Source organism: Drosophila virilis, chromosome 4 (assembly GCF_030788295.1).
Source record: "Drosophila virilis strain 15010-1051.87 chromosome 4, Dvir_AGI_RSII-ME, whole genome shotgun sequence".
Classification (NCBI taxonomy): domain Eukaryota; kingdom Metazoa; phylum Arthropoda; class Insecta; order Diptera; family Drosophilidae; genus Drosophila; species Drosophila virilis.
The window spans coordinates 20,275,246-20,302,572 of NC_091546.1; the positions used below are offsets into that span (position 1 = coordinate 20,275,246).

At 39.5% G+C, this 27,327-nt stretch overlaps 8 protein-coding genes across 9 annotated transcripts in view; 1 reads left to right on the forward strand and 7 right to left on the reverse strand.

Annotated features, from left to right (window-relative positions):
• Positions 1 to 231: 231 nt before the first annotated feature.
• Positions 232 to 681, reverse strand: LOC6628293 (uncharacterized). The gene has a single exon (XM_032437909.2). It carries the CDS (start codon positions 679 to 681, stop codon positions 232 to 234), a length of 450 nt encoding a protein of 149 aa, XP_032293800.1.
• A 9,689-nt stretch (positions 682 to 10,370) lies between these two features.
• Ddr (discoidin domain-containing receptor 2) overlaps positions 10,371 to 27,327 on the forward strand; it is a 133,948-nt gene continuing 116,991 nt past the window's right edge. For both annotated transcript variants that reach the window (XM_032437903.2, XM_002051307.4), the window contains exon 1: positions 10,371 to 10,870. The gene's annotated coding sequence lies outside the window, so the exon portion shown is untranslated. The remainder of the gene's footprint in view (positions 10,871 to 27,327) is intronic.
• LOC6628292 (arylalkylamine N-acetyltransferase-like 2) lies at positions 13,208 to 14,026 on the reverse strand. Its single transcript, XM_002051313.3, has one exon. The coding sequence runs from the start codon at positions 14,024 to 14,026 to the stop codon at positions 13,379 to 13,381; it is 648 nt and encodes a 215-aa protein (XP_002051349.1). The 3' UTR covers positions 13,208 to 13,378.
• On the reverse strand, positions 14,312 to 15,133 carry LOC6628291 (arylalkylamine N-acetyltransferase-like 2). The gene has a single exon (XM_002051312.3). The coding sequence runs from the start codon at positions 15,013 to 15,015 to the stop codon at positions 14,317 to 14,319; it is 699 nt and encodes a 232-aa protein (XP_002051348.1). The 5' UTR covers positions 15,016 to 15,133; the 3' UTR covers positions 14,312 to 14,316.
• LOC6628290 (arylalkylamine N-acetyltransferase-like 2) lies at positions 15,267 to 16,020 on the reverse strand. Its single transcript, XM_002051311.4, has one exon. The coding sequence runs from the start codon at positions 15,981 to 15,983 to the stop codon at positions 15,330 to 15,332; it is 654 nt and encodes a 217-aa protein (XP_002051347.1). The 5' UTR covers positions 15,984 to 16,020; the 3' UTR covers positions 15,267 to 15,329.
• LOC6628289 (arylalkylamine N-acetyltransferase-like 2) lies at positions 17,276 to 18,091 on the reverse strand. The gene has a single exon (XM_032437906.2). The coding sequence runs from the start codon at positions 18,052 to 18,054 to the stop codon at positions 17,380 to 17,382; it is 675 nt and encodes a 224-aa protein (XP_032293797.1). The 5' UTR covers positions 18,055 to 18,091; the 3' UTR covers positions 17,276 to 17,379.
• Positions 19,866 to 20,618, reverse strand: LOC6637243 (arylalkylamine N-acetyltransferase-like 2). Its single transcript, XM_002060502.4, has one exon. It carries the CDS (start codon positions 20,579 to 20,581, stop codon positions 19,907 to 19,909), a length of 675 nt encoding a protein of 224 aa, XP_002060538.2. The 5' UTR covers positions 20,582 to 20,618; the 3' UTR covers positions 19,866 to 19,906.
• LOC6628288 (arylalkylamine N-acetyltransferase-like 2) lies at positions 22,393 to 23,137 on the reverse strand. Its single transcript, XM_002051309.4, has one exon. The coding sequence runs from the start codon at positions 23,097 to 23,099 to the stop codon at positions 22,434 to 22,436; it is 666 nt and encodes a 221-aa protein (XP_002051345.2). The 5' UTR covers positions 23,100 to 23,137; the 3' UTR covers positions 22,393 to 22,433.

Genomic DNA, 27,327 nt, shown 5'->3' on the forward strand with positions numbered 1-27,327 from the left:
AAAATGGTTTCAAGATTTTGATTAAGCACATGCAAATCGCAAAGAAGAGCAATCGGCATCGAATGAAATAAGGTTTAGATACTTTTCTTTAAAAAAACCCTAAAAATGTATCATGCAAACATGAACAAGAGATCTTCATCAAAATAAATGCTGTTAACCTCACAACTAGAAGAGAAACCACATGTTTTCAATGATCCAGTTTATTTATTAATTATTTTCGTGTTGATCTTTCTACCAACGACCGCCACGACCTCTGCCACCACGACCTCTGCCACCACGACCTCGGCCACCACGCCTGCCGCCGTCCCTGTCACCGCCCCAGCCGCCGCGCCTGCCACCACGGCCGCCACGGCGATGACCACGATGATGTCCATGATGATGATGGCCGCCCCAACCTCTCCTGGTTGTTGCATCCGTGCTGCTTGCCACAGTGGTGGTGTCTGCCACAGTGGTGCTGTCTGCCACAATGGTCGTGGCTGACACAGTGGTCGTGGCTGCCACAGTGGTCGTGTCTGCCACTGTGCTTAGGCAGTCGGCATTGTTAGCATTGGCAGTTAGTGTGCAGTCAACGCAATTGGCATCGGTAGGATCCGCTGCGCAGGTGACGGCTTCGCCCAATGGAAGATAGGCAACAAGAATGGCCAAAAGAGCGCAGCTCAGAATGATTGTCTGGTTTGTCATCTTGGCTGAAGTGTCTACAATTCGTGAATGATACAATTCAGGCCAATTTCGTGCAGTTTTATAGCTCTACGAATTCTGGCAACGCCCCCCAAATTATTCTTGTTAAGTCTACACAGATGCTATCGATTTTTATTTGTCAAATACATGTTTATACTATATATTAGCGATTTTGGCAGACGTCATAGAATTTATTTTTGAATAACAGTCACAGCTTTGACTTAGTGAATTTTGTTATTTAATCAGTTGCCAGCAAGCGGCAAATGACGTTTATTATTTACTTTTATTCGAATTGATACAATCAAAAAACAATTAAAGTCCCACTGTTACCACAGAGAAAATAGATTAGGGAATGCCCCATCAGCTAAAATAAAAATACATACTAGCAGATTTTTAATATAATATACCATCGAACTATATTGTTATTTAAACAGCCGTTCTATGAACAACAACATTTTAAAAAGACGAAAGCCGAAAAAGTTGAAGTGGAAGCAGCATATAAAAAATCTTTGCTTACATATACACAAATAGCATTTGAACGATATAGAAATAGCATTTAAAATACTTCAGTCTGAATAGAGTTGATTGATTGAAACTGAACTTTGCACGTAAGTCAACTTTTATTTTCAACAGACACATAATCCCATCATTTCTAGACACTTGCTCATTAAGAGTTCTCGAAAGACATGAAACTGCAAAGAGCTTACGGGCGACCCGGACAGACATCAATAAGCGGCAATCGAAGCGCCATCAAAGCCATAAAATGAACACAAACCAAAAAAAAAAAAAAATGATCGAAAGACATTGACTAATAACTTATTTATGAACCGAGTTTATTGTTATGACTATGACCCGACCCCCGACCAACAACAACAACAACAACAATAAATAAACACGCTAAACTTTTCAATATTGATAAACTTTTTCTGCACTTTTATGCACACGGGCAAAAAGAATATGAAAAAAAGAGACAGTAAAGAAAAAAAAACAAAATGAAGTAGAAAAACAAACGGCAGCCGCTTCCGCTGGCCGCCATAGCACCGGAAATAGCTGCATGCACACGCACACACACACACACACACACACACACACACACACACACACATGCACACACACAGGCACACACACATGTAGAGACAAATGCCATTTACAATTTTTGTACATAAAGCCGCTTAAGCAGCACTCTGTGTGCCCCGCCGCTCCCTACCCGTTGCCCAGCCCAACGACATGTAATTTGTTTTTATGTCTGCCCATATACGTGAGATAACGCGAGAAGCTCAGTCTTTTTGCTTCCTCTTCCTCTATACTTTTTTTTTTTTTTTTTTTTTTTGTATTCCTTTCTTCGTGCACACAACTTCGATTAACATTGGCAACACTCAAAGGGAGACTGTGCGGGGCGGAAGTGGGGTGTTAGTGTCCAACCCAAAACAACAAGTGGCAGACGACGCGACGCGACGCGACGCGGCGAACTGGGAATGGCCCTGGCCGTGAATTCCATATATAATTTTCGATGTGGCGTCCTGTCGCCTCCTTTTGGCATGGCGCAAAGTGAAAAATATCCTTGCCGCGTTGTGTTGCATTTGAAATTGTTCGCTAAAAAGCATCGGAACGTATTGAACTTTACACCCCGAACGTCGGGGCATGGGTAAAAGTTTTGAAAAACTGGCGAGCCGCAGTTGAGAGAGTTGCCCATCAAACGGGTAGCAAAAAGTTGAATTTTGGGTTTGGGTTCAAGTTTGGGCTGGGTTTCAGTTGAGTTGAGAGTTTGGATTGGGTTCAGCTTGGGACTGCCAGTGGGCGGGGTTGACGAGTCGCGAGCAGCGAAGTTAGCGCATTTTGACATTAATGGAAGGTTAATTTCTTTTTTTATTTTTTGTATTTTGCAGCAGACTCGCAAATACAATATATATTAATATTGGCAGACGTGTTTAGTTTTAAATGGCAGACTTCCAGCTTCTTTTTTTTTTGCATTTATTTTGCAGGGGACTTAGGCGTCTGGCAGAGAGTGCGCGTACAGACAGCGTAGCGTATTTATAAATTTGCTCTAGGAATGTGTCAAATTGTTTGCATAGCTTGGGCAAAGAACTCGTTTTAATAAAGAGCGTCTATTTTATAAGCGTGCTGACTTCATGTATCGCTAAAGCAAACAGCACATTCATACAGGCACATATATCTATTATTAACCCCCACAGCTATTCGAACTGTGCATGCTTCAACTGGACTGCAGGCTTAAGCTCGTGCTTTGATATGTCACGTAAACGTTACTAAATATTTTAATTAAATTATTAAATAAATATTAGGAGTATTTAAGTTAAATAGTTGTTTTATGTATAGCAAAAGATTGTATTTTATTTTAAGCTTAGGATATATTGAAATTGAATCACAAACTTCTTTTTTTTTTTGCATTAATATGATCAAAAGCGCTTTTCTCATTTTTTATTTCAACAAAAATTGGGTCAGTGGCTCACTCAATGCATTCACTTAATTGTTTATTCATTAAGTAGACCTCATAGAAGTTTCCGTATTCCGAAATCATTGAACTCTTAAGCAGAACCAAGTAATGTTCATTAATTAGAGGGGTTGCTGCTACAAGAAAGAAACTTTTGCTAGCCACCCCGAGAAAAAGTTGAAAGCATTTAAAGAAACTTGAGTTTGCTTCACTTTCACTCAACGGGAATTTGTTTTATTTGATTTGGCACATTGCGTGACAGTAATTACTAAATAAATGCAAACATCTGCAGCAGATCACACCGAACCAGAGACGCCCAGAGACGGCACGCCAAGGCAACGAAAGGGATGTTGCCCAGTCTAAGTCAGGTTCAGGGTGGGGTTTGGGACTCACAATGGATTTGGGATGTGCGTGCTGCATATATGTTGCAAGGGTGTTTGTGTATCTTTCTAGTTGCTGTTATTGTTGGTAATTCGAGTAGTTCTATGATGCATGCAGCTCTTGATGGATTGGCTTAGATTTGCAACTAGAGGGGGACTGGCGGGAAGTGGCAGCGAAGTTGTGCAGGCAACAGACTCCGTTTGTTGTTCTTGCTGTATTCTATTACATGTGTAAGTTGCGCTTAAGTTTTCCAAGTGCCTTGTGACAAATTTGACAACAGCTGAGACCAATTGCTCAAAGTTCCGCACACACACACACACACACACACAGTTGCACACACACTCACTCACACCTTGCCAGAGCCATGCATCGTTTCATCTATCAATCAAGCGATGGCAAAGGCAATCATAAAACTGCCATTAAGCCAGGCACAGCCGAAACTCTATCATAAATCTTGAACGTAATCTTTAAAAAACAGTTACGAGACTTCATATCAGCCCTACCCACTTCAGCCCACCTTACCACACTGCCGCACTGCATGTTTATGCTATTAACATATTGTTTACTTTACCCAAAAACCAAACACATTTTCCATTATCTGCATGTGCAGCAGCAGCTGTAGCTGCAACCCCATTTTTCCCGCCGTCTTCTCATTGGTTTTGCAATTTATCAAATGTTTTTCACGGGCGGAAACGGAAACTGCCGGAAGCTGCATAAAGCAACGTGTCATAATGGAGCGCATGCCGGGAAGTCGGGGCATGCAGCTAATGGCCGCTAATAACGCACCATAAAATATTAATAACAATGGACAAAAAAAAAAAGAAAGAAGAAAACTGACGGACATTACTTCCGTTTGACCAATGTCCAGCCAGGCTGGCAGGCCCCAAAATGAAGTGCCTTTCACTCACACACACACACACACACACTCACACATAAAGAAATGAACGCACAGCCGCCTGCCCCCAGCTCCACATCCATCAGATGCCACTCGGAGGCGAAGTTTGCACTTGAAACGCATTGAACTTGAGTGTGTTTTTGTTTGTGTGTGTGTGTGTATGTGAGAAGTGTGAGGTGTGTCTGAAGTGTGTGTGTTGGACATTTTGATTAGCTTTATGCCTGGACATATGCCGGAAATGGCAATATAGGCAGCCAGAGCAAAAAGTAAAGCAAATTCAGAGCACTTGACTTTCAGATATCCTTTGGCATTTCGATGTGTAGTAAGAACCGGCGCCAAATAAAGCTGTTCTACGAGGCAAAAAATTGATATTTGAGCATAATTATGTATCGTGAATTTTTTTCATGCATTATTTAACACTTCTCCGAAAATAATTGCACAACAGCTTTTATTTATATTTAATACAAAAAGCATGCAATCAGTATCATATTTTGCCGCAAACTAGATTTATCTCCATTAATTATATTATTTATAATTAATTGAAATAAAAGTCTTTGGCCTGCGCTCGAATTTCTTTTTGCAATTAATTGTAACGTTAACTTACTTGAATATATTATTATAATTATTTTATAACCATTTCCTCTTTTTTTTGTTTAGAAATCTTTTGGAAATAAAATTCTAAATATGTGCATTATTTCTGTTTTTACTCTTTTATATAAATTATTTTCTTATATAGGCTGAATTCCTTGGGAATAAGGATGCTTTAAATTTACTGCTTCCAATTTTATTGGTTGAAAATTATTTATTTATTGAATGAAATAATGCACACAACGTTAATTTTCTCTTTTTCAGTTAGAGTATAAATTCGATATCGAACCAGGTACGAACTTACAATATGACTTACTCTTAATTATATTTCTAAATGAAAGATAGTGTGCAGAGTCGAAACTCTCTTAGCGAACACTCCCATAAGACAGTCCTTTTGAGTGGACAATAATGTCCACACCACACTATCGCTGTCCGTTCAAGAGAGTCTTCACTCAATGCATACAAAATTATTTTGGGTCTTGGCCTGGAAATGACTGTACACGGGCTTTAGTAACTCGCGCAGTCTTTAACCAGCTTTTCCAGGGTATACGAGCGAGCATTAATGCAATGGCCAGCTCACAGCTTAACGACCCAAATTGAAATCAACTATTCGACTTATGAAAGGCACTCGATATGCAGCTGGTGCAGGCGCAAGTCCTGCAAAGGCAGGCGACAGGTGCCAGGCGCTGTTCCTGGCGAGACGGTTTACTGACCCAAACTACCAACCTCACAGGTCTCGCGTCACAATTTGGCAAAAGAAAAAACAACAATAAATATCGCACACATACGCACGCACACACACAGACGCGGAGAGACACGTTGCGCAGCAAATTGCTTAGCATACTTTACGGCTTCAATTGGCAATTGGCAGCCTTTGAATTTCGTTTCCCGGCACCATTTTCGCTCGACATGCCATTGGCAAGACGCTTGACATGCCGGGCGACAGGTAACGGGCAACGGGCGGCGCTCCGGTGTGGCTGTCGAGTGAAGTGGTTACCCGAGCCATGAGCCCAGGGCCTGGCGCCTGGCGCCTACCTGGCAGCTGACAACTTGGCAAGCGTTTTTGTTGTTGCTGTTGGGATTTCCACCTTCGTTTTTATTTTTGGGCGCAACTGGCATGTTGCGGCTGGTAGGATTTAAAGGCGAACAGCTTAGCGAGAGGAGCCTCTAAAGTTAGAAAGAACAAGTTCATGAAAAGCAAATACGAAAATAGAAGCAATACGTAGGCAGGTCTAATTGAAAGTTATTGTAAAAGAAATTACCCGGCATTGCATGGCCAGCATTAGGGCAAATTCATGTCTGCGAACTTAACTTCTTAGAAAGAAGACACGAATATAAAAAAGCTAGAGATCAAGCATGTAAATATTGCATTTATTTTGTTAATATAATTTTTTTTTATTGTTTTATTAAGTATGCCAGGAATCGAGTTTTGAGGCCACACCTATGTAATATTAACTCATCAATCATTATATTTCTCAATTAAGAACTTGACATTTACTTGTCATCAACTGAAAAGATCTTCTCGATAAAACGTTAAGAAAGATCCACAATTATGATATGAGCATAACTCATAAAACAGCTGAAGTATCTCAAAGTTCTTGCCTGGAAAAGTGCAACATCAACAGTTGTTATTCTTAAAATGAATTGCTTAAATTTGCCTATTCATTGAGCTCAGGTACTAGAAAAGGTGAAAAACTGAACTGTAACTATAAGAAAAATATTTCCAAATTTTAAGACATAAGCACATGTGAGCTATCAACGCTTTGATCGACCCTCGACATATGCTGACTGTCTTCAGGCTGTGTGGCAGCTGCCGTTTAACTTCCGACTACAAGCTTCTCACACTCACACACTCACACACACACATACAGAGACAAGCATTGGAAGTGCGTCAGTTTTGATTGAAATATTGACGGCAATTTTTGCATAGTTTGGCGATAAGTTTACCAGTTCGATTTGACCCCACCAGAAGCGGCAGCTGCAAATGTGGTTCTTGTGCAGCGTGCTGAAAACTTTAACAGTTGCTGAGCGCGTGTGTGGGACACACACAGATGCACACTCAATCGAGCCTGAAAACAGCTTATGACAGGTTGCCTTATTATAACTGTCAGGGTTGTCAGGTTATTAGAAACCTTTTAGGCCCGCACTCCGCTGAGAGCGTAGGTGCCCAATATCTTCATTAGGCTGCCGCGCGGGCCCCGTAAGCCGTGAAATGTTCACTTTGTTCTGTTGCACGACTTAAAGCGCTTTTCTATTTGTTTTTCTTTTACTTTTTTTTTTTTTTTTTGTTGTTGTTCATTCTTTCTCTATTTTGTGTTTTTGAGGCCTCTGACAGGCGACAGCTCAGGTGTAAAATAGTTTGCCACGTCAGTTGGCAGCGGCGCATTTAGTTTTTCTTGTCTATTTTCTATTTTCTTTGCCTTTGCTTTTGTTGTTTTTTTTTTTTTGCCGCACTTCTATTGATTTTCCAACACTTTTCGCCTGGCGCATTTCTTCATAAATGTCAGAAAACCACTTTGATGTCTTGACTTTAAGACTGCCTACACCCACACACACACACACACCCGCACACACATGCAAATAGATGGATAGATATGAGCTCTTAGGAATTGTATTCCCTTTTTCCATATTCCGTTTTTGTTCTGGTCACATGTGGCACTTTGATGTGGTTCTGGTTGCGGCAGATTGTGTCGAGTCACGACTTTTAATCCTCTGGCCAGGCCAGAGGTTTTTTTTTTTTTGATTCGTTGTAGGTGTTGCTGACTGTATCTTGGGTTTTGGGCATTTTTACAAATCACTTCACTTCGTCTAATTGTTTTGGGCAGCAAAAACAAAATGCAGCAATCAGACATTGCAAGAATCCCTGAACCGAAGGTCAGCAAGGTCTTTTGCCCCCGCAACTTTTGCAATGGCGTTTGCTATTTTCAACTACGCCCAATTCAATGCCCGCTCAACAGACGGTCCACAGACACTTGCCAAAATGAAAAAACAAAAGTTAAAACAAATTATCTGCTAAGACACTAAGCGAAAGAACTAATTTCAAATTCAAAACTCGTGTGCGCAACAAAACTCAAAAGTCTGAGCCGAAGAATATTTGCTGCGAATGAGATACTTGTTGAAAGATATCGATGGGAGGGTTGAGAGAGAGAAAACTTTGCCTCTACAAAATATTTCAACTTTAATCGTTGATAAAAACACAAGTCGTTACGACAAAATTCGCTTAAAAAAATAATACATATAAATAATATATAAGGCTCAATTTACTTTCAGCGTTGGCAGCTGATTATTTATTCTAATTGTGATTAAAATTTAAAGAATATCATTAACAACAACTTTCACTGATTCATCCAAGGGCATATGATAATAATATGCTATCACACAGAGATCGTGCTCGCAATTCATCCAAAGTTTTCCCATTGAACAGTTGAACAAACATAATTGGAGCAGCGCAGAAGAAGAAGAAGTAGTTCAAGCTGTGGCAATTGCCAAGAATAGCAACTGTCAGCACTCACACGCCCCTATCTCCCACCTTGATGAGACCACCCCCCCTCCCTATCGGCAATATGATTTCATTATATTTGAACTTTTCATTGATAATATTTCGTTCTCGTTGTTATGTCAACAAATTGATATGCACTTTCTTTCGTTATTTTTTTGTTTTTATGATTTTGCTTTTGTTTTTGTTTTAGAGTTTTTGTTAGCATTGAAAACAATTTGAAATATTTTGTGTTTGTCTTGGAATTTCGAGCTGGTAAGCTGTTGGCGCTGCAACTTTTGACAGCTTTTGATTGAATGTTTGGCAACGTTGTCGTCGCCCTGAAGGGGATTAACCGAATGTGTGCTACGTTCACTTATCTATTGTCTAACGGGTAGGGCACTCAGGCACCCAGCTGGCCCTAATTGCTTGCACAGGTCTGCGACACAGACAGAGCGAGAATGAGAGCCGTTGGAGCAGGTGTAAAGAGTTGCTCAATATTCACTGAGCAGGTGGTTGTTTCAGTACACAAATTGTGTGTGTTTGCTTGAAGATTTCTTAGAATACGGCGTAGAACTGCGATTTCAAAAGCTGACGACATTTTTGGGGAGTACTTTAAAAATAGAGGAAACTTGACTAGATTTTCCTCCATAAAGATACAATTGATTGAAAGTTTTCGGCTAATATATACTTAATATATAAAACCTATTATAATGAATTGTTATTATTCAATATTTGTTACCAAATTTAAACAGTATCAAATATAAAGTTATTTGGCTTAAACTCATATAAAAACAACAATTGATAAAATACTGATAAAAGTTGTGGAAAACAAAAGAATAAATTTAAAAAAAATAAATTATGAGAAGTCAAAAAATATTTTACAAAGGAGACATACATTTTTAAATTGTTTTATTTTATTTAAATAAATACAAAAATAATAAATAATTAAATAAATAGGCCCGGAAGCAGTCTCATCAACAGGCAGCTGCCCATATGTTACGCTCTTAACAAATGCTCTCTTAATGCGAACCAGTTGCCAGTCATGTGCCATTTGCCAAAACGTTCCGTCTTATACGCAACGTTTTGGCATTTGAAACGGAGTAGCGTAACAAGAGCGCAGCATAAGAGAGCACAAAAGCACTGTACGCTCTTTCGCTGGGGGCACACTCAATTTGAAGTAAATACAATGTAACGTTAAGTTGTTTGTTTGTTTTTTTTTTTTTTTTGTGTGGGGGCGGCCAAATGTAATCAATAATATTAAATATTTAATATGGCAGGTAAGAAAATTGTGTAAAATGTGTGCAGAGCATTATGCGATGGGCTGCATATACTTAAAAGATTTAAATGTCTCTTATGGTAATAAATTAATAATTTTAAAAATTTGTTTGGTGTATTTTGCATAAATATAAACAAAAGGCAAAATTACCTGTGCAGCTGGCACTGGCACCTGCACTGCTCTGCCCCAGTTGGCATCCAATTCGAGAAATGCGTTCCACATGCAACAACTTTATTGCGCTCTTTGGCGACTCTCTGCAGCCTTTCGTTGAGTTGCGCGCTAGGCACAGCGGCACACACAGGTGCACGAGCTAACGACTGCCTCGCTCTTTTTTTTTGGCTCGCACCTACACACAGACACATAGGCACACGCACCCACACACAAATGTGAGTGTTACATGACATGCTCTTCTTTGGCGCCTCACACGCTCTCTTTCCTGCTCTTTTGCGCGCGCTCTGCTTTGGCAGCAGGAAACGTCGCCAGGAAATGGCAAAATGTTCAACGTCCATTCGCATTCGCATGTGTGCGAGCAACTGTAACTATATGGGTGTGCGTGTGTGTGTGTGTGCCTGTGGATGACATTGCGGCGCTCGTTGGGGCAGCGCCAGTTGTCGGCTAACGGTAGTCGTTGCGAAACTTTTGCTGGAGTAACGTGTCGCGCAATTGAAATTGGCGGCGTTTTCATCGTCCAGCGCCAGCGTCGTCTCCAGTTCACGTATTCGCGAGTTCTTAAACGTGTTCGTGTGACTGTCAGTGTGTGTGTGTGTGTGTTTGTGTGTGAGTGAGTCTGCGTGTGCGTGTGTGTGGGGGGGGCTGCCAATTAGTGTGTTACATTTGTGCAACAGTCTCGTGTGCGTGTGCGCGTGTGCGTGTGCGTGCGTTCGTGTCTGTGTGTGTGTGTGTGTGCCCCATGCTGCACGTGTGTGCGTGGGGCGCCGCCGTCGCGAGAGCAACAACAAAAATCTATTAAAAAGTATATAAAAAACATAAATGTTCAAGAGCTTAACTACTCCTAAAAAACATATACATATATGCATATATATATATATAGTTTACAGACTTTATATCGATATCGGCACAGATACATATATTTAAATGAAGCTGCAATCGAGAAACCTTTGCTAGGTAAGCTTAACCCGAAAAAAAAAACAAACTTGTAACGAGCTTTTAATTCACTTTGCCTGCCAGCCACAGCCAATGTCTTCCTCTTATTTTGGGGGAGTCCCCAGGTTTTTGAAATTTTTCGTTGTATTTATTTCTTCTCCGTTTTGCTTATTTATCCGCTCTGGCAGACCCGAAAACTTTATCTAAATTCAATTTTGACCGTGTCGCTGAAATTGCCACCCAGAGAAATGAACCCGCAACCCACAACGCACGTTTATGGTCATTTAACTGAATTAGATAAGTTAAACGATGTCTAATGTCAATTTGATTATGTGAGAATAAAACTCGTGGGTGGGAGCGACTTTTCCCATTTCAATTGAATTGATGTAAAGTGTAGCAAAAATTCGGATAAAAGCTACAATTTAATTAGTCAGTTAAGGGTATATGGTATAGTCAAAAACATTCTTAAAAAGGTAACTTTTGGTAGATGTTTTAGTTATATAATTATAAGCATTTCCGCGTTTTGAGAGACATAAATATCAAAAACCTTCTGGTAATCAGATGAACAAAATTAGATATTTTACTTATAATTATACTTACTAAATTTTCTATATGTCATCCAAGTATATTAAATATCTTGAATAAAAATATTATTAATATCACAATTAGAATATTATGTAAAATAAGGGCTTCAAATAAATTATACCTATATTATGCAATAAATATTTATATCAGTTATTTATAAAACAAAGCAAAATATTAATTAGCACTAGCAGGCTGACAATCAAAGGGAAGATCATTCAAGTTGAGCTTCAATAGTTATGGACTGTAGCTAATCCGAACACCTCACAATCTAATGAGCTCTATTCAGTAGCCATGGCTGAGTCTAGCCTTCGGATCATGCTAATTGCTGGCTTAAAAACTTTGACAAATATGAGAAGACAAAATCGAATGAATAGCAAATTGAAAAAAATGAGAGACAGCTGTAAAATTTACAGTCCACAACTGTTGACCCAAGTAAATTAGCGTGAAAATTTCAATGAAAACGAAAAAAAAAAATTAGCTATGAATATTAAAGGCCAAGTTGTGGCAAATGCCAGATATACATAGTTAAGCGGGTTGCGTGGGAAAATATCAAGAGGAAAAAATGTGGCAAGGTCAGCAGCAGAAGGCGACGGCGACGGCGACAGCGACACGCCCAAAACTCACGTGAAGCGAAGCAAATGCAGTTGGTTTTAATTAAAAAGAGCAAAAGTGACTTTCGAAATGGCCAAGAGATAAAACTGCAATAACTATAAAGAGCAGTTTAAAATGGAATTGACGATCGACGTTTGGCTCGGGAGGTTGGCTCGAAATGGGCCGGCTCTGGGGTTGGGTATGTACACGCGTCAATTTGTTAAGCGGGTCACGTACTAGACAACCCCATTGGCCAACCCAAGTGCCAACCAGGCCGCTTCCGTTCGCCGTTGTGTGTTCGTGTGTGTGTGTGTGTGTGTTGTCATCAACACGAAAATAAAAATCGAGAATTAAACTCGCTGAAAATGGCAACAGCTCTTGTGTTGGGCCAAACGCCGTCACATCTCTCCGCAAATCGATTTCAATAAAGTTTAATTTTTTATGTCGCTCGCTTGCTTTATGGACAAAGACTTTAAAGGCCGTGTCCACGCGTAAATGACGCAACAAATTAAATGTCAATAATTTAAAATAATTACCGAAAAAGTAAATAAGAGAAAAATGCTTAGCAACAAATCCCAAGGCCAAATGATTTTAAACCAAATTTTTATGGCTTTTTAATCTAATTAAATGGCCATAAAAAGCGAGGCTCGCAACAGAAACTGCTCTGAGAATTAAATAAATAAAAGTAAATCAATAAAAAAAAAAGAAACGAATGCACTTTAAAGTCGGCCATAAACAATTTGATAGGACAACAAAACGAACAAACAGACTACAAAGTTGTCAACGGTCAAGACGAAGGGGTGGGGAATTGTTACTGCGACTGCGACTGCGACTGCGACTGCACTTTGTTATTGTCAAATGGGTTAATGAGTGCGTGCGTCTGACGTGAAAGGGTTGCCCGGAGAGTCGTGGCCCGGAATCGGGGGTGCGGCTAAACGGGATCGCAGCACTAATGACCTGCATTTTGCATGTGAGCAGCGAGCCGTTTAAATGGGAGTGCATATGTGATATCATCAAAGGGTTTGCACCAGCGCATGTGGGTTGAGAAAGCAGCCAAGTAAATAAACGCATCTGAAGAACATGCATAGAGGCTTGAGCATGCTCCAATTATGCTATACAAATTCAACAGAAATCTCTGAGTTCAAAGTTCAATTATACAAATTTGCAATTATTCTTATAAAATATATTAGAGTTCTTGATGCATTCTCTTACAAATTGATGTCTTTAATGTAAATCTCAAGTTAGTTTCGCATATCACGTCAAGATATGCCCCCAACCAAATTTATAGTTTCTTAAAGTAGTTTACATACTTAAGTTTATATAGTGGCCAGTAAATTTTGATCAGCGCTTCGCCTACAATTTTATTGCCATTACACGCGCCTCGATGTGTGGCGCTGGCGGTTGTATAACCACATTTCCGTGCTCATCCTTGTAATTCGCATATGCCTCGGACAGCACACATTCCATTCCTAGGGCGGCCATCACACGTGCCGAGTAGAGACTAGTGCAGGTGGCCACCAGCAGGGGCAGACCCTTGGCGCGACCCACTTCCATCAACGCGGTAACCAGACGGCGTCCCAGTCCCTGACGACGCACCGAGGCATCCACTGCCAGAATGCTCAGATAAAGCGTATCTAATGCGCCGTAATGCTGAAACCAACGCGCTCTGCGCTCAATGTCAGACAGAAAGTAATGGGTATGTTCAATTAGATTTTTCGGCCTCTGCTCATTGACCTCAAGCCAATTTTGCTCCAGATCGCTGGGCTGCAGTAGACCAGCAAAGGCCACGCCCACAAAGCGATCACCCTCTAGGGCAACTAGGGAGGTGCCCTGTCGTATGAGCGACAGGCGATATTCCCTTCGCTTCGGATCGTCAAAGATCACCTGGTGATCTCCGGGCGTTTGCATTAGCGGCTCATGCCCATAGAAGTGGTCGCGTAAAAAGAGGGTTGCCTCATCGATATCAGCCTCACTCATGGCGCGCAGCACGATAGTCGTCATGTTGCAATCTGTTCAGTTACTAACTCAAAAAACCATGCTGAACAGCAGTTGAGCTTTTCGAGTGAGCTTATCGCCAAAATGCTAGCGATGCGATAATGTCACATATAGACATAAATACATATATTATGTACATACGAATTAAAAAACTCAAGCGATAAAGAAAGTTAACTGATAAGGTTACAAACAATTTTTACATCAGTCACGTTTTCAAAAATTTGTGAAATACAATTTTAGAAAATAAATAGTCTCAAAGAAAAGCTAAAATTAAAATATGCTTACATATGCTAACACTAGAAAAATGTCTTATAAAGACCCGGATTATACGAGGGCATGTCCTGCAACTTAATCGCCATGACGCTCGCCTCTGTGTGCGGCTCGGGCGGCTGAATCACCACATTACCATCCTCATCCTTGAAGTCCGCATACAGTTCCGAGTGCACGCACTCCATGCCCAGCGAGGCCATCAGACGCGTCGAGTAGGCACCTGTGCAGGTGGCTACCATCAGGGGAATTCCCCTGGTGCGACCCAGCTCCATTAGGGTAACAACCAGACGGCGTGCGAGTCCCTGACGACGCATCGTCGAGTCGACGGCCAGAGTTTTCAGATAAAGAGCATCCGTAACGTCATAATGCTCAAAGAACTGAGCGTGTTTCTTGATGTTGCACAGAAAATAATGTATATGTTCGATTAGAAGCTTGGGTTTGCGCTCGTTGACCTCGCTCCAGTTCTGCTCCAGATCGCTGGGATGCATAATACCAGCAAACGCTACGCCCACAATGCGATCGCCCTTGCTCTGGTCAACCGCAACCAACGAGGTGCCCTGCCGTATGAGCGAGAGGCGATACTCCCGCCTCTTGGGATCGTCATAGATCAACGGATGTTCGCCGGGCGTCTGCATTAGGGGTTCATGGCCGTAAAAATGATCACGTATAAAGAGGCTGGCCTCATCGATGTCATCCACTTTCATTTCCCGCACGATCGTCGTCATATTGCAAGCTACCGTGACATTACGGTTTTATTGGCATTTCGTAGGTGGCCCATTCAAGTGGGCTTATCGCAAAAATTCAATTAGTTGAACTTGAATTTAAGTTGATAAACTCTCAGAGCTGAGCATTATCATGTGATTGCATCGCGGCTTTGACAAGATAACAAACTGAACTGATAAGACAACACGTTACAAAATACACGAGGAGAGTACTAGACTATGACTGTAACTATCTGATAAATGTATCTACAGAATTTCTTCAATTTGTATGATGTTTATTAATAACATATAATTCGAATAATTTCTTTACTAATACCCTACAATTTTAATGCCATAACGCTTGCCTTCGTATGTGGTGCTTGCGGCTTGAACACCACATTCCCATCATCATCTTTATAGTCACAGTAGAGTTCCGAGTGCACACAGTCCATGCCCAGAGAGGCCATGAGTTGCGTCGAGTAGAGGCCGGTGCAGGTTGCCACCAGCAGTGAATATCCCTTGGTTCGACCCACATCTATTAATGCAGTTACCAGGCGACGGGCCACGCCCTGACGACGGAGTGCAGAATCCACGGCCAGAACTTTCAAATAGAGCACATCCGAAACTCCGTATTGCTCGAAAAATTGAGCATTTCTCTTAATGTTGATCAGATAGTACTTCACGTGATCCATGAATTGCGTACGTTTCTCCCCATTTAACTCCACCCAATTCTTTTCCAATTCTTTCGCATTCAGTACTCCAGTATATGCCACGCCCACAATGCGATCATCTTTACTCTGATCAACGGCAACCAACGAAGTGCCCTGTTGAATACACGATTCCTTATACGCTCGTTTATTGGTATCAAGAACTATTTGTTGTTTTTCGGCATAGGTCTGCAAAAGCGGTTCACCAGTGTAGAAATGTTCGCGTAGAAACCGGCTGGCCTCCTCAATATCAGCCGCTTTCATTTCGCGCACGATCGTCGACATCTCGCGAGTCTCAGAGCTTTACTGAGGGCAGTCGGAGAGCTTTGGAAGGTTTTGTATCTCATTAAGCGTGAGCTTAAAATAACTTGAACTTCAGCAAGCGTTTGTATCCGCTTTTAGTAACTAACTGACTGACTAACTGACTGACTAACTGACTGACTGACTGACTGACTGTTAGATTGATTGCTTAACAAAGCACAGCCCTAAGAACTTTGAAGTAGACCTGCCAAAGTATCGGTTATATCTATAGTATCGATGTTTTTGAGTCAAAAGTTTTTATTTATTAATGCTGAGGCAGTTTTTATTCGCATATAAGACGCTTCCACAAGGTACCTGAATTTTTCACATTTTTTTTTTCCATTTCAAACAAAATTTTGGAGTAATCTCCCAAGTAAACCTGTGCAATACTTGCCAGTATTACCATATTATTCACACATGGAATTGTCTGTATTGTGCAAAGCTTTTGTGTTCTATATTATACAATTTTATCAATTTCATTTGGTAGTCCATTGCATTGTGTTTTGAGCTCAGTTACACGACAAGCGCCAAGCGGCGCTGTCATCGCTGAGTTTTCACTTTTTTACACTCTGCCTTAATTGTGTGTGTAATCCAATACAATGTGTTGGGCCATTAAGTATCTTAAAGATACAAATACGCTGACATTGACTTTGCTTCCATGGAGAACAATTACGGCTTGGTCATAAAATGAGCTTGCACATTTGAAGCGGACGATTTGAAAGCAACTGGGTTTAGTTAATCCAGAAAGTTTAATTAAAGTGTTAGTCACAAGACACTAAATTACTAGAAATTGCGAGCTTGAAAATGTAATGATAAAAAGTCTGATTTGTGTAAAATAAATATATGTAAAATATTTTGAATTAAACGTTTTCGCTTATCTTCCGCCCGTGGCGGTGAGTTGTATGGATGCATTTTTTTTGCTGCACCGCAAAAGTTCATTCACTGCATTAATTTAAGAATATTAGAAAAATAGTGGTTAATGAAATTTTCTAATGAAGTGCCTTCTTACATCACAATGGAAATGCCCATTATTATATAAATCTTCTTAATTTGATTCCCAACTCTAAAGGTCAATTAATAAGCACAACAAATTTGAGTTTTTAAGATTATTGAATCATTTTGATTAATTTGCAATATATATTAATTGACTTGTGACTCTGCAATTAGGCAGTCAACTAACACAGTTTTAATCTTATTTTTACGCGTTCTACTATTGAATTCTCAGAAAAGCTGGCTTATCTTCTATCGCAAACTAGGCAAGGCAATAAATTGCAATGTTATTGAATAGACACAGCAACTGGTGGAAAAATTTATTTACAACTAGATAACACATATTTTTTGCCTCATTTTTTATCACTAAATGGTGCAAAATACCAACTGCTTAGAGTTTGATGAGCATAACACGTAAATGAGTGTGTGGTGCAGCTGGTTTGAACACCACTTGGCCACTTTCGTCCTTGTAATCGGCATAGGCTATCGAGTATACGCACTCCATGCCCAAAGCTTCCTTTTGACGTGCCGAGTAGTAGCTGGAGCAGTAGGCTATCATGAGAGGAAAGCCTTTGCTGCGACCAACTTCCATCAGAGCGGCAGCCAGACGTGAGCCCAGCCCTTTGCCACGCATTGAGGCATCCACATTGGTTATGTGGGAGTAGAGGATTTTGGAAACACCGTAACGCTTGAAGAGATTGATTTCGATTTCAATTTTGGACAAGAACACTGCAATGCGTCCCCAGGTATTTGGCTCCATGGCAGCGGCCTCCTTGCGATGCTTCTCCAAATCGCTGGGAATCTGAGCACCTGCCAGGACCAAGCCCACAATGCGTCCGCCATTGTTCTCATCCACAGCCAACAGGCAGGTGCCCTGCTCTATCATGGATATGTGATACTCATCGTTTTCCTTCTCATAGCATTTCTGCACATCCTCTCCAGAAGACGCACAGAGTGGCTCTCCATTATAGAAATTGCCTCCCATAAATATCTTCACTGGCTGGTAGTCCGCCACCGTCATGATGCGGATGAGGATGCCATTCTTTGAGTCCAGTTCCGTTGGCATGTTGTTTTTTCCGTATTCGCTTTAGAACTGCAACACTTTCTGTGCTCCGCATGTATTTATATTGAATTTCTTATCGTTTAACTCTATGCATGATAGGGTGCAAAAAAAAATAGAATAGTATATGTATAGAGTATGACAATTGCCTTGATAAAGCTTTTCTCTCATTCTCACTTATCAGCCCCGAACAATATCGACACTTGAATTGGCTTGCACCTCAATATAACTCGAGTATCAAAAAGTTCACATCAAAAGTGTACATATCAATGGATTGCTAACGAATTTCAGTTGGAAACAATTTGATATTATTTTCCTACATTTTGTTTACTTTATATATTATTTATATTGGCAATCAATTCTCGATGTCTTACAAGGTTTTCGCGTCATCCTATTTAAATAAAATATTATTTTATTTGAGACTAATTATAACTGAGGCGATTATTATATGACTGTCTTATCTTGAGTATAAAGTTTTACACCCGCATTTCATTATTTGTATTATCTTTTATAGTTAGCTGCCTCGTTAGTTCCTACATGATTCAATTTGAAATGCTTTGTAATACTTTGTATGATCTGCAATGTAATAAGAAAAGTACGAATACCCCTTACTAGGAAAGCTAGTAAGTACTTATGAATGAACTAATATTTACGGAAACAAAGTTTATCAAAAAAGAACGAGTTTTTACAACGATTCTTCGAATGGAATCAAAGCTGTTGTAGGATATGAGAATCAACGTCAAACACGCTGTGGCCGTCGATTCTGATCGTGTCGTCTGTAAATTAGCAGAGGTCGCTCGGACGATTATAGTATTTTAACAAATTAGAATCAGTTGATACTAATAAATCAAAACTCATCACACGCAAGTATAATTTTGTAACGCTTTAAAGTTTAAAGCTACATCCAAGCAGCATTCATGTTCTTCGAAGTTAATTCTACAATCAAAATAATAAATAATTATAAGGCAACAACGTTATCGCTGAACATTTGCGTTATAGAAAAACCTTGGAGCGTACAGTTATATAGCCGCCCGATTTTTATTAAGATATTTTTTGACATTTTAACACGCAAACTCAAATTGTTCCAAATTCTAAGTTTTTGACTAAAATTTTCCATAGCATCTACGTAACATAGTTTTAGAATCAGCCCGCTACGGCATGAATTTTTTTTATAGACGGAAATGTTCTCCTTAATGCGTTAGCATTGCTGACAAAAAATTCATGATTTATTGTCCGAGTATTTTGGCAATTTTACGGCAGTTATGCAAAACAAGTCCATATAAGTGCCAATTATATCTTCAGGGTAAGATAACTATCTAGTCATAAAATAATATAATCTTAGCTCATTGTTTCAGATCTCTTAAGCACTCACATAGTTCATAGCAAATTCTGTCTGGCCAAAACTCTCTTAAGGCGAATGTCTGCGTATCAGACCCCATGTGGTTATATAATCGTGACTGAAAAGTCTGAAAATATGTCATACGACAACAATCGCAATTTGAGCTAATAACATCTTTAGATATCTTTTGCTATTTTCTTAACATCGATAAATATCGATTAAGAAACATGGTTTTTTTTTGGCGTAATTCAAGGAGTATAAGCGTTAGATATACTAAACATGTTGTATATGTTATCAAATATTAAAATTAAAAATTAAATTAAAATTAAAATTAAAAAATTAAAAATATTAAAAAAAAAGATGATATAAACACACTATTCTATACAACACTTAACCAAGAGTATTTTTTATCGGATCGGATCGGACTATAAGCACCAAATTTAATAGCAACAGCTAGACAAATATAGCTCCAGCCAAATATCAAATGGTGCTTTATATTTATAATAACAATAAAACAACTTAGAGTTTGATGACCATAACACGTAAATGTGTGTGTGGTGCAGCTGGTTTGAACACCACTTGGCCACTTTCGTCCTTGTAATCGGCATAGGCTATCGAGTATACGCACTCCATGCCCAAAGCTTCCTTTTGACGTGCCGAGTAGTAGCTGGAGCAGTAGGCTATCATGAGGGGAAAGCCTTTGCTGCGACCAACTTCCATCAGAGCGGCAGCCAGACGTGAGCCCAGCCCTTTGCCACGCATTGAGGCATCCACATTGGTTATGTGGGAGTAGAGGATTTTGGAAACACCGTAACGCTTGAAGAGATTGATTTCGATTTCAATTTTGGACAAGAACACTGCAATGCGTCCCCAGGTATTTGGCTCCATGGCAGCGGCCTCCTTGCGATGCTTCTCCAAATCGCTGGGAATCTGAGCACCTGCCAGGACCAAGCCCACAATGCGTCCGCCATTGTTCTCATCCACAGCCAACAGGCAGGTGCCCTGCTCTATCATGGATATGTGATACTCATCGTTTTCCTTCTCATAGCATTTCTGCACATCCTCTCCAGAAGACGCACAGAGTGGCTCTCCATTATAGAAATTGCCTCCCATAAATATCTTCACTGGCTGGTAGTCCGCCACCGTCATGATGCGGATGAGGATGCCATTCTTTGAGTCCAGTTCCGTTGGCATGTTGTTTTTTCCGTATTCGCTTTAGAACTGCAACACTTTCTGTGCTCCGCATGTATTTATATTGAATTTCTTATCGTTTAACTCTATGCATGATAGGGTGCAAAAAAAAATAGAATAGTATATGTATAGAGTATGACAATTGCCTTGATAAAGCTTTTCTCTCATTCTCACTTATCAGCCCCGAACAATATCGACACTTGAATTGGCTTGCACCTCAATATAACTCGAGTATCAAAAAGTTCACATCAAAAGTGTACATATCAATGGATTGCTAACGAATTTCAGTTGGAAACAATTTGATATTATTTTCCTACATTTTGTTTACTTTATATATTATTTATATTGGCAATCAATTCTCGATGTCTTACAAGGTTTTCGCGTCATCCTATTTAAATAAAATATTATTTTATTTGAGACTAATTATAACTGAGGCGATTATTATATGACTGTCTTATCTTGAGTATAAAGTTTTACACCCGCATTTCATTATTTGTATTATCTTTTATAGTTAGCTGCCTCGTTAGTTCCTACATGATTCAATTTGAAATGCTTTGTAATACTTTGTATGATCTGCAATGTAATAAGAAAAGTACGAATACCCCTTACTAGGAAAGCTAGTAAGTACTTATGAATGAACTAATATTTACGGAAACAAAGTTTATCAAAAAAGAACGAGTTTTTACAACGATTCTTCGAATGGAATCAAAGCTGTTGTAGGATATGAGAATCAACGTCAAACACGCTGTGGCCGTCGATTCTGATCGTGTCGTCTGTAAATTAGCAGAGGTCGCTCGGACGATTATAGTATTTTAACAAATTAGAATCAGTTGATACTAATAAATCAAAACTCATCACACGCAAGTATAATTTTGTAACGCTTTAAAGTTTAAAGCTACATCCAAGCAGCATTCATGTTCTTCGAAGTTAATTCTACAATCAAAATAATAAATAATTATAAGGCAACAACGTTATCGCTGAACATTTGCGTTATAGAAAAACCTTGGAGCGTACAGTTATATAGCCGCCCGATTTTTATTAAGATATTTTTTGACATTTTAACACGCAAACTCAAATTGTTCCAAATTCTAAGTTTTTGACTAAAATTTTCCATAGCATCTACGTAACATAGTTTTAGAATCAGCCCGCTACGGCATGAATTTTTTTTATAGACGGAAATGTTCTCCTTAATGCGTTAGCATTGCTGACAAAAAATTCATGATTTATTGTCCGAGTATTTTGGCAATTTTACGGCAGTTATGCAAAACAAGTCCATATAAGTGCCAATTATATCTTCAGGGTAAGATAACTATCTAGTCATAAAATAATATAATCTTAGCTCATTGTTTCAGATCTCTTAAGCACTCACATAGTTCATAGCAAATTCTGTCTGGCCAAAACTCTCTTAAGGCGAATGTCTGCGTATCAGACCCCATGTGGTTATATAATCGTGACTGAAAAGTCTGAAAATATGTCATACGACAACAATCGCAATTTGAGCTAATAACATCTTTAGATATCTTTTGCTATTTTCTTAACATCGATAAATATCGATTAAGAAACATGGTTTTTTTTTGGCGTAATTCAAGGAGTATAAGCGTTAGATATACTAAACATGTTGTATATGTTATCAAATATTAAAATTAAAAATTAAATTAAAATTAAAATTAAAAAATTAAAAATATTAAAAAAAAAGATGATATAAACACACTATTCTATACAACACTTAACCAAGAGTATTTTTTATCGGATCGGATCGGACTATAAGCACCAAATTTAATAGCAACAGCTAGACAAATATAGCTCCAGCCAAATATCAAATGGTGCTTTATATTTATAATAACAATAAAACAACTTAGAGTTTGATGACCATAACACGTAAATGTGTGTGTGGTGCAGCTGGTTTGAACACCACTTGGCCACTTTCGTCCTTGTAATCGGCATAGGCTATCGAGTATGCGCACTCCATGCCCAAGGCTTCCTTCTGACGTGCCGAGTAGTAGCTGATGCATTGTGCTACCATAAGGGGAAAGCCCTTTTTGCGCCCAATTTCCATCAGAGCGGCAGCCAGACGTGAGCCCAGCCCTTTGCCACGCATTGGGGCAACCACATGGGTCATGAAGGAGAAGAGCAGTTCTGAAATTCCATAACGCTTGAAGAGATTGACTTCTATATCGACTCTGGACAGAAACACAAGAATATCCTCCCATGTATTTGGCTCACTGGCAGCGGCCCTCTTGCGATCCCTATCCAAATCGTCAGGGGTCTGGGCATGGGCCAGTACGTAGCCCACAATGCGTCCGCCATTGTTCTCATCTACCGCCAACAGGCAGGTGCCCTGCTCGATCATAGAAATGTAATACTCATCTTTGAACTTTATGACCCATTCTGGTTCGTAAAGCTCACCGAGCGGTTCTCCTTTAAAGAAATTGCCCCCCATAAGCGTCTTCAGGGGCTGGTAGTCGGCCACCGTCATGGTGCGAATGAGGATGCCATCCTTTGAGTCCAGTTCCGTTGGCATGTTGGGCTTTTGGTGACCACTTTGGAAGTGCAAAAGCTTTCGGCCACCAGGTTTATTTATTTAATGTATGACCCGTCTGTTTACTTATCATTATGTATAGTATGGCTGATAGTGTGTATATGCTTATAGAGCAGATGGCGATGGTTTGATAGCTAGTCTTGATCTCAACGGCTGATAAGCTGAACGGCTGATAAGATGAAACTCAACTCATTTTTGCCTGGTAGGAAACATAGATATTCCCGAATTTAATGTTTGTTAGGTGTTCATTCACTTTTTCTCTCTACTCTACACTCGCCCTCTCTGGCATTGCAAACAAAAACCAAAAATTAGAAACGCTTTAAGCAGACACAATAACAGAGAAACAGATAGCCAAAAACACAGAACTGTTAGGTGGGTGTGAGGCTGTCTGATGGTCAGCTGGAATGCCAGCCAAATCCCAAACTGGGCAAAAACCAACATAATTTACATGTCTGCTGGATAAGTTCGACAGTGAGAAACTGAGCTGAGAGTTAAAGAGGGGGCGGCCAGACTGGACCTGGACCTGGACCTGGACCAGTCTGCACAGTGTCTGTACAACCTAAACAGTCTGTTGGCCATGTTATGCCAGACTAGTTACAGTTGCTGTTGTTGCTGTTTGTTTTTGTTGCTGTTGCAGCTGTTGTTGCATGCTGCGTCGTCGTCGTAGTCAGGTGCTTAAAGTCGAAGCTCTTCAATTTGCCGCTCGCAAGTTTATCACAAAGTTAATCAGAAATTTAGAGAAATTTGCATGCAACTGATTGAAATAAATTGTTAAAGGTTTTTAAATTAATTTTGATTAGTTGTTACGAAGCAATATTTGCCATTGTTTCAAATTATGATATGCTAAGGCCGCGGGCATGAATACCTTTAGCCGTCTCCGCGTGCCACGCCCAGCTGCGGCACACTGTTGCATACTTTTGGGTGGCATGAACGGGGCAAAAATGTTCGCTCAAATATTTGCCGAAGTGCATTTTTGATTTATGCCCGTGCAACGTGACCCAAATTTTTGCAGGTTTCGCAACTAATTAAAAGTGAAAAGTTGACAACATTCTCCAGTTAAAATTTCTATATATTTTTATATACCCTCCACCCTCCACCCACCGCACACGCTAGTTGTTTTTATAGTCCTATGATTTATGGCGCACATTTGCTGAAAAAGTTGCGACCGCAGCAGAAATTAATGAAAATTCAATCAAAGTTCGCACCAGGCAACAGCAGCACTGGCTAACGGCCGGGGGAGGGGGTCACAAGCGGGTGCGCCATAAAACTTGCAACATATGCGCTGCTGCGGCACAGCGACCTCGAAAGCCCGCCACTTGTGTTATTGTCTTGCTGACCCTAATGAAGATTAATTTAAAACAAGTGTGGCCTGGTGCTATGCTCTGCCTTTAGATGCTGCTTCTTGCTATTTATTAAAAAATAAAAGAAAAGAATAAAAGAAATGAAAATTGAAAAAAAAAAAAAATAACTCTGCTCTTGATGACGCACTAACGAAGACAAGAGCGACAAACGATCCCAAATGTGAACGACTGACTAGCCCACTGATGAAGATGACAACAATGCCTTCGTGTTTGCTGTGGGCACACAGCTTCAAAGAAACAATTTAATCAAATCATTTTCAATGACTTAGATTTCTGGCGAGATATTAAAATGACAATGGAACCGATAGAATGCCACAGATGTGACCCCAGGCCAGGGCTGCAAAACCAAGCAAAATGGACGTGGGCTTAGATTAAAGTATATTCTAGGCCCATGTGAAAATAAAATATATATGTATATTGAAATTTGGGGGATCTAGTTGAAACCCAATTGTGCTAAATACTAGATCATAAAAATATATAAATTATAAATAAAATAAAAATAAATACATGCATAAATATGGAAATAATTTAAATAACTTTTGGAATTCAATGCAACCAACTAGCTTTGAATTTGTTATGCCCCAAAATTGCAGGCATATTAAAAGACCGTTTCCTGCTAATGAGAACCTGCCCTGCACTTTGAACTTTACCCACTGGAACTTAATATACAATTTAGATTTAGGGAATGCCACGAACAACTGCTACTTGTGCCACTTGATTTCGATGATATCGTGTAGGTAATTAATTTATGAAACCATTTTCGAATGCGACGCTGGACGCATGCACCGCGGGGGTCGAGTGCGATGCTCGCTTTCGAAATCTTTGGCTGCCTCCATTGTTTATCAGAGTATTGTAGATCTCAGCCAGGGGGTCCCGCTAATTTGTGCTGGGTTAATTAGTAAAGAAAACTCGCATCGAACAAGCCTATTGAAATCGGACAGAGACCCAATCTATTGCCAGTGGATCGGAGTGGAAGGTGGACCCTCCAGATCTGCTACGCTGCCTACACAATGTGTAACGCATTATTATAATTCCAGCTGCCTACCGACTAACTAAATTCAATTCAATTCAATTCGTTTATCTGATTTCCTTTCAAGTGGTCAGTAGCTGTGCCGACTCGCTCTTTTCAATTTTTTACTTCTTTTGCTTTTTGTATGAATATTTATATATACAAAAAGAAAAGAAAAATGTTGTGAGTCTGTGTGGGGCATTATTTATGTTTATTTTTTGTTTTCCATTTTTTTTTTCAATCAACATTTTTCAAGTTTGTTTATTTACTTTGCATTTTTTAAAGATTATTTAAAAATGTATCAAAGTGGCAAATTAATATGATATCAGAAGTGCGTTGCAAAACGTTATAAATAACATCAATATGGGCTTTTACTATCTTAAATAATTCAATTCCTTTACATACTAAATGAAAACAAATTATAAACTATTTCCCATGAAAAGCAGCAGAGTTACCCTAGAGTGGAAAATGACCCTTGTTTAGACACTTGGAACTGTTTTCTAGGCAACTTGCTTAGTCGTCATTTGAGTAAAAATCGCAACATTTTCAAAAATAGAATTTAAAATACTAAAATAAATTTGACTTACCCCGATTGTCTCACACAGGGTTAATATTTCTCATTATTATTTGTGTTATGTTAAAATATGTTCGTGTCATTGCATTAATATGCAATAATAATTTGAAGTCCACAATCTATAAAATAAACCAAAAATAATTAAAGATTTGGCACACTTGAAAAAATTGATCAAATTTCATGTTTAAAGTGATTTAAAAGAAACCGATTATAAGCCTTAAGAAAGCTTGAACGCTTATAAAATAAATAATAATAAAAAGTGAATAAAGCAATAAAATGTATAAAAAGAACGTATTAAAAAATATACGAATTTGTTATAAAAAGAGGAACCAAATTTGAAGAAAACTTTCCATATTAATAGTAAAATAATTGAATCATAAACAAAATTTTGTTAATTGTAAGATCAAAAAAATGTAGTTTTAAATTCTCAATTTAAAATACTTATGTTTATGAAACGAATTTGTATAATTACCGTGTTCGTACTTTATTCATTCATAAATCGTAAATCCAACATATGTAAAAACAACAACCTGCATGTTGTCTTTTTTTTAAACCTTTTTTATGTGCTACAAGAAGAAATCAACACAAGAGCCACAATAATAAAACTGCGCAGTATCCACAGTATATGGCGAGCTGCATATAAATTTGTAAATCGATTTTGAAAACTAACAAAACAAACTTGCCAAAATAAAGAAGTGGACAGTCGAAGGCAAACCCAAAAGATATTAATAAACAAAAATGATTTATGTGTCTGCAGTGGACGACACGGATGGCAGAGGCTGAGGCAGACCGGCAATGGGACTATGGGAGCTATCTGCCGTGCTCTGTGGTCAGTAACAAAACTGTAGCAGTTGTTGCCCAGCCGCCAGTTGCCAGTTGCCAGTTGTTATCTCGGGCCGTTAATCTAATCAATTGAGCTAAGCTTGAAGAACAACAACTGAACAGCCAGCACCCTCATAAACAGTGCTGAGCGGCGCCTGCGCAACAGGTATAATGCCAAAGAACGACTGTCAGGTATTTCAGCACTTGCCCGAAACTGCGGGCATGGGTCTGGGTCTTGCTGTTGGGCACTGGGATCTCAGTCTGTGGATTGGCAAACGTTGAGGCAACGTTTCGGGCGTGTGCATGACAAATGTTCTTTGATTTATTGACAGTTTTAAGTGGACGCAGCCAATGTTCGCCTTAACATTGTCAACATGGCTAGTTGGTCACGTTCCTGAGTCGGTACTTCATAGACCCGAGATCCGAGACCCGAGACCCAGGCAC